A 7,352-nucleotide genomic window follows, 5' to 3' on the forward strand; every position below is an offset into this window, starting at 1 on the left:
CTTAAATGCATTTTTATTTTAGATAGATATTAATACAAGAAATGAGGAAACATTTAGAATCTTCAGTCTCCAAAGAGACTGTCAAGAAAACCTTTTTTTTTTTTTTTATGGTTTCCAGTGACCCCCTTGACTCAGTTTCTCCTTGACCTATGGCATTTGTCTAAGACTATACTGTATGACTTTGTTTTCTAGGGCTCTGGAGCAAGTTCATCTTGAAACTAGCCAGCCATATTGGAACCCATTGACATTCCAAAACAATATATATATATATATACACATATACATACACACACACGCGCGCACACACACACGCGCGCACACACACACACACACATATAAACAATCAGCCAAAATCAGAGAAAAGGAACAGGGATTTAATACTTTTTTTAACAATTATTTTTGTGAAACATGTACTCTTTTCATACGGGTGGCTTTTACAAGCAGCTTTATCATTGTTCCATTTTTAAAAATTTATTCGTTGTAGTCACAGAAATGTTGATTCTTATCTGCTTGATATTTCAAAATCTGGAGGAGGTATCATTGTAAAGATAATTCTAATGATGATTGGGTTTAGAGACAGATTACCAGTGACACAGCTAATCTGCTGAGAGTTTTTTGTTTAGTTTGTTTAAATTTGCATTAATTTTATGACAGCTACATGTAAAGAAAACATTCAAATCAAGAACAGTTATAAATTCAGCTTTTTAAAAGGTAGTTTCAGTGAGAGTTAATTCATTTCTAACTGGTTTGTAAGCAGTCATTTAATTTTACAGCCCTGGCAGGGCTCAGTTTTTTTTATCAGTATCAGATATCACAATAACTAACTCCTCAGGTACTCACATGTGTGCGAGCCCTTGCATCTCCTATTCAACAGAAACTAGAAAATGGGGAATAATAATTTTTATATGCAATTTACTTCATATTTTACCCTTCTTACCCTCTTATAAATTCTTCCCCTCTGCCCTGAATTCAGTAGCCTCCTTCAAATGTCAGCAGTGCTCCTCTAGGGACACGGATTCTCCATATAAGCAATTCAAAGAACAGATTATTAAAGTTCAGTCTTAGTCATACTCATGATTTATTCATGACTTGATGTAAAGATGCTGAGGATGGAAAGAGAAATGAAATGTAATACTGTACAAACAAGTACTCTGTAGTTCATTTCATTTAATGTCAGAGAGGTTTGGGATGTGTAAGGAACAATTCCTTGCCTTTTGTTTCACCCATATTTCTATGTACTGTAGCAGGTGGTTAAAACAGGAAAGGACAGAGAAACATTTCCAAATGGAAGTGTAACTGCCCAGGATAGTTACCTGAAGTCATCAAATAATGATAAGAGAATGTGTTTTGGTTTGGTTTGGTTAAAAAAAGAAAAAAAGCAGTAGTAGTATGGTTCTGAGATAATTTTATTTCTTTCAGTCTGGAAGTTCATCAGATATGAATGCTAATATTTTGTTCAGCCTATTGTAATGGTAAATGGTTAAAAGTGTATTTGCTAAGAATTCATGATCTGTAGTCCTTTTGTTACAATTTTTTAATAAAATATTTTTTTTAATGTAAAGTTAATACTTCAGAGCAGAATTTTTAAACTTATTGCACTAAATAGAGGCTCTGTACAAATAAATAATGCCTCAACGGTTTGATCACTCCATTCAGTAAAACCTTATGAAAGAGAAAAGCCCTTCTGTAGAAGCTTTGCAATGGAGTGGAGAGGTATGTCTAGTTAAAGAAACTCAGTTGTACGCATGGTTTCAAGTTTTCTGTGCTTCCTTTCAGACTAGCAGGCATTTTAAAAACAGTGTCATGTAACTAATCAGTGCTCTTATCTTCTGGCAATAGTGAAATGTTTCACTTTTGCTTCTAGAAGTCATTTGATACTTACATTTGTTTAATTTTCTTTCAGTAAGCCAATTAAAAAGATTTACTCTTTTCATATCACAGAAACCAAACTGTATGAAAAGAAAATACAGTTAGAGGTGGTAACTGCTGGGGCAGTGGGAAGACAGAATTACCAAGTCTTTAAGCACTAGACAGTTGTTTAACCAAACCATATCAACTCCACTGACATCAGGAGGGCTCTCTTAAGTAGTGATGTTGTAAGATATATTTGTGTGTATGTGTATGTTAACTGCACTAGAACTTCAACCTAGGATTCAGACTGGAGCACTGACTGGAGAGGCCTCTCAGTGTAAGCTGTAGAAGTCAGGCTATCTAGAAGAAGCCCTGGAACAGCTTTAAGCTTGTGGAGAGAAAGCGTTCTCGCTATATCAGCTGCTAAAGCTGCAGTTGCACTGAACACTATTATTTGTGTAGACCAGAGGGGTTTAGCAACAGAAACCTAAAAACTGGCTCAGATGAATCCTAGAAACTGGATTCCAAGGCTGAGAGACATTTCACCTACCCAGTTGCTTCCAGAGAACTGTAATTTCCATCTTGTTGGAAATTATTGGAGGTGCTTTGATCAAAGCTTTGGAGTCTGCTCATTTTGTCAACAAATATCTGCCGTGACAAGTTCTGCAAGTTTATGCTTTCTGCTTACTGGAAGTGGGAGCTTTTCTCTGCAATCGCAACTAGAACTGCAACTGGAAACAAATTTTGTATTTTTGTATGACTTGACTGTGCACCATTTTTATAGCAGTTTATCCTGTTTTAAGAACGAATTTGATTTATTTACACGGTGTTTAAAAGATTCAGGCAACACTTTTCTATGGGTAGCTGTAATGTTTAAGTGACAAATCTATATCATTACAGAGTACTTAATAAAATCATATGCACCATTCTTGTGTGTATCTGGCATGTTGAGCTTTTCAGTCATGCCAAACTGCATTCCCTCAATACGCAGGCTTTCCAGTGGCTCTTCAAAGCTTTTGAATGTTCTTTGAAGTGAATTGCAACCAGACTACAAGCTGCCCTCTTCCAGTGTGGTCTTGTGCAAGGCGATAAGTGGAAGACTGGAGCCTAAAAAAACAACTTTTTCAGGGCAAACCTAAACTCTGCTTTCCTCCTAGTGGAGTTAGTGGAGAACACTTGAAGAGTAAATTCCAGGTTGGAGTAAAGGTGCTGGGGACTGCCAATTGAGATGGATTAAATACTATTTTTGCCAATATATGGACTGCTTTGTGGGAAGCAGTCTGCACCGGTTAGCGTGTGATGCTGCACTGGGAATAAGACTGCAGGAGGAGCAGATGAGGCAGCTGAGATACAGAAATCATCTTGGAAATTCCATTGAACCAAGCAGTGCTTGTGGACTGGTGACTCAAGCAAATGTAGGTACTGGTTCCCAGCACTTGGTTTCTGCAGGCAGTCTGGAACATAGCCTCTAATCAGCTAGTCTTCAAAGGAAAAAAGCTTGCCATTCTTTTCATTGTTTAATTCTTCTCATTTTGTTATCCTCTGTCTTATATGGAGGCTGAGCAACGTGTTGCTTTAGCAGAGGTTTGAACTAGGCGAGGTACTTTCCAACCCCTGTGATTCTTTCAGCGCTAAAGAACCTTTGTTGTTCTTTTAGCTCTCATTTCTGTATTGCTCTTTCAGCAAAAGAGTACCAAGCAGCTGTCCAGTCGTACTTAGCCCATGCCTTCTCACCTTTGCAAGGCAGTGATATCACCTGGATTGATTGGGGTTGGGAGGAGATGCAGAGCTGTATTTTTTTGTGTGTTCTACCACTCTATCACTGTGTTTGCTGTGAGTAGGAGTGCAGTGCATTACTTCTACAATTTCACTGCTGCTCTGCAGCTAAACTTAGCGCATTATGGCCAATTTAGAACTGCATCTTCAGCCTTCCATTAGCCTGTGTTCATACTTCCAGCTGCCAAAAAAAAAGATTTGGATTTACGTGTGGCCTTAGCTTGGTATGGTAACGCAAGGATGTTCTGTGTTAAGGAAGCATGTCCCAGAAGGGATAACATCAAGTGGAAAACCAAGTACATGCAGTAATGGGGTTGAAGCTGCCTGCCAGATAAGCCCCTACTCCCTTTGCTCCTTCTTGTCCAGGAGAGCTGGGGGAAAAATCAGAATGTGGGTTGTGGTAAAGACAGCTCATTAAATAAAGGGAAAAAAATTGAGAGGAAAAAAAAATCAACCAAGTGATGCAAAGGCAATCACTCACCACATCCCACCAGCAGACTGATGCCCAGATCATTATCTGAGTAATGGCTACTTTGGAAGACTCTCTCCTTCCCCCTGGTTTTATTTCTGAGTGTGGTATTCCATGACACAGAGTATTTTTTCGTATGGTTTGGGCCAGGCTTCCCAGCTGTGTTCCCTCTCAGCCCTTGCCCACCCTCAGCCTTCTCTGTGGGAAGGGAGAGACAGAAAAGGCCATGACCGTGTTCGAGCACTGCTCAGCAGTGGGTACAACACTGGTGTGCTGCCAGCTCTGCTCTGATCACAGATCTAGAACACAGCACCGTGAGGACTCCTGTAAAGAAAGTTATATTTGTTTCAGCCAGACCCAGCATACAGGTCCACTTACCTGTTAACCCAAGTCTCACTTCCCATGTTTCTGTACAGCACCTTCTCAGGGTGGTTACTTCTTTCTGAAAGGGCTTTTTTCAGAGTAGGCGATGAGTCTGCTCCACAGTGCTCCCTTTAGGGAGGGGGCAGGTTATGCTGACTCTTATTCTTTCAGCACAAAATGGGGATGTAAAGCAGAAATGAGCCCTGCTTGTATCAGTGTTCTGGCAGCTGAGTAGCCAGCACTGAAGACAACATATTTAATGTGCCCTCAGGGCCTGCACTTTAGTGGGTTTGCTCTGAGTAGTTATGATGTATTCTATGAATGTATGTTACAGAGTCAGAATAAAATGCATGTAGCAGACACATACTAGTCATCACCATCCAGTGGTCATTTGGTTCTGAATGCGTATTACATGATGTATTGAACATGGCACAGTCATTTTAAGAGACATTAGAGATTAAAAGTAGGTACCTAGCAGTGCACATCCCAGTTTTGTAAATCATGGCTTTACCTGTGCAGATACTGTTTACTAAATCTGAACATCTCAAGCCCATTGTTTCCTGAACAGCTTGTGTGTCATAATACCACTACTGAAGTTCTGTTTCATCTTTGTGAAAAAATACAGCTCCTTCCCAAAGGAGGAAACTCCTTCCCCTCCATGGAAAAAAGAAAAAAAAAAAACTGTTTCGCAGAACAAAACCAAACAGATGTATGTGAAGCATTTCTTGCACTCAGCTTTTTGTTGAGATTATGGAATTCTACTCTAAGTATTAAATTCTTCAGTGCTCTACCAACTATTTCACCTCTGCTGTTATTTCTATTACACTACAAGAGAGATAATGGAGATTAGTAACTTTATATTTCTTGTGCTCCGTAGCAAATACTGTTCTCAAGATTTATTTTTTTTTATACTTAGAGAAACTAGAGAAGAGGTAAGTTATATCTCTTGTGATGTAGGTGTTACATAGAAGGCAGAATTTCTGATCTAGGATGGAACCATGAGGTATCTTGCAGTGTTTGCAAGCTGATGCAACCAAGCCAAAGTTCTTTAGAGACATCAGGATTATGAGAATATTTCCAGAGATAATATTTTAGATGAATCCATCTAAAATATCCATCAGGAGGCTAAAATACTTGGCATTCATTTGAGAGAAATCAGCTAAAACAGAACAGAAGACTAAGAAGCTCCATCACATTCTGCTCCCTTGTCTCACTGAAGCCATCACATGATGTGTGAATATACCGAGCAGTTCAGTATTTTAAGCATTTGGCAATTTTCTGTGAAATTGTAGGGCTCCCTCTAGAGTCAGAGTTGCAACAGTTTTGAGCAAAAGTAATGGATAATTGCAGAATTAGTAAAATGTCTGACGTTTCAAAGACAGCTCTCATCTCTGAATTACTATGGTCGCAGTGGTGGCTACCACTCCTCTAGTGTGCCACCTCTCCCCTCTTGCTTGATTGAAATACAAGCAGGTAATGACTGCTTCAGAAAGGTCTGGTGTGTTTGTGAAGCTGAAGACTCCTGAAATTCAGCAAAAGCTGAGCACTGACTGGAGTCCCGTGAAACTCATGATTTTTAACTCCAAAATAAATACTGTGTGCTCTGGTGTTGGTACTCTATGGGTCTGTCCCTGCTCAAACTGAAGAGTATCTCATTAGAAGAACAGAGCCGCTGTAGGATCACATGTGTTGTGGGGGAGAAGAGGAAGAAGACAACAAAAGCTTGTTTTGTTTCTAATGTAGGCTAGGGAGCAAATGCTGAAGGCGAGTGGAGCCGTGGAGAGCAGAGTTTCACAGGTAGAAGATAGTTCACAGAATCTTCATAGTTAAAAAGATTCACATTCTATTTCACAGACATCTTACAGCAGTGTCCCCTGTGCCCTGCTTTTATTTTGCTCTTTGGAGCAAAAAGAAAAGTGTAATCTTATGGAATTATTTTTATACTTTGTATTGTGTTGCTGGTTACAGTAACTGTGATAAGCAGAAAGGAAAATCTTCCAAACAAATGCTTAAGGCCTGACAGTACTCAAAAAATTATTGCATTGTCATAGCACATCAGAGCTTCATGCAAAAAAAGTTCTTCATCCTCTTTCAGTCACAGTTCTAACAGGGAAGTTAGACCCCTGGACTGGTTGAACAATGTACATTCAACTAAAATAAATTAACAACCGCTCCATTTTTCCAGTGGAATGCCACCTCCTTTTGGAATGGGAAAAGTGAGACTGTTTATTGTTGTCTGAGAACTAGAAATGTTTTATACTGCAAGCTGTGAATACAGGAAGGGAAATATAACAGTGCTGATCTAATCTTATATTTTCTGTGTAAACTGACATTGTGCCAGAATACTGATGCAAAACTGTATTTTAGTCTAAGAAATGTATAGATTTTTTAATGTATCAAAATAAAGTTCGTTTTTGGTTAAGTAAGAAAGTCTTTCTGTCTCTGTGGAGTGCTAAGAGCCACCGTTCCTCATAGAAATGCTGTCTGACAGCCCTGAAAGCAAGCAGAGTCCACCCAGGTCTGTCTCAGCTTTTGTGCTCTGTGCTGGCCTGCTCTCTAGATGGGAAGCTGCAGCAAATGCTGTGCATGGCGTTTTGTCTCCCTCACATGTCCTGTTGCCAAGAAAAGCCATGCTATACAAATGCTTTGCTGGGCTGGGTGGGCTGAATGGGGTTTTGTAGAGCAAGCATGTTTTTGTGTGGTCTTTCTTCTTACAAACCTTTTGCTCTTCAGCTCCTCTCTTGGGAGTATGGAAGTGCCTCATTAACTTTATGCTGTGTATGCAAGTGAAGTCTCCTCATGGCCGGGTTCCTTGGCTTCTCCAGAATGCAGGCTACTGAAAGATCAGTCTCACACTGAGTAGGTTGATCAGCCTTCACTTTGCATAATGCAT

General features: G+C 39.6%; 1 protein-coding gene across 2 annotated transcripts in view; it reads left to right on the forward strand.

Annotated features, from left to right (window-relative positions):
- SLC44A1 (solute carrier family 44 member 1) overlaps window positions 1–3,900 on the forward strand; it is a 69,851-nt gene extending 65,951 nt beyond the window's left edge. The window contains exon 16 of one of the 2 annotated variants that reach the window (XM_065740744.1): window positions 2,843–3,900. In XM_065740744.1, coding sequence (XP_065596816.1) covers window positions 2,843–2,887 — 45 coding nt within the window. In that variant the 3' untranslated portion in view covers window positions 2,888–3,900. Of the gene's footprint in view, window positions 1–192; window positions 2,780–2,842 lie in introns of those variants that run through there. The other variant, XM_065740745.1, reaches the window with a different exon arrangement.
- The last annotated feature ends 3,452 nt before the right edge of the window (window positions 3,901–7,352 follow it).

The sequence above is a fragment of the Cyrtonyx montezumae genome, unplaced genomic scaffold (assembly GCF_038088225.1).
Source record: "Cyrtonyx montezumae isolate F1298 unplaced genomic scaffold, pur_monq_1.0 scaffold_29, whole genome shotgun sequence".
Taxonomy (NCBI): Eukaryota; Metazoa; Chordata; class Aves; order Galliformes; family Odontophoridae; genus Cyrtonyx; species Cyrtonyx montezumae.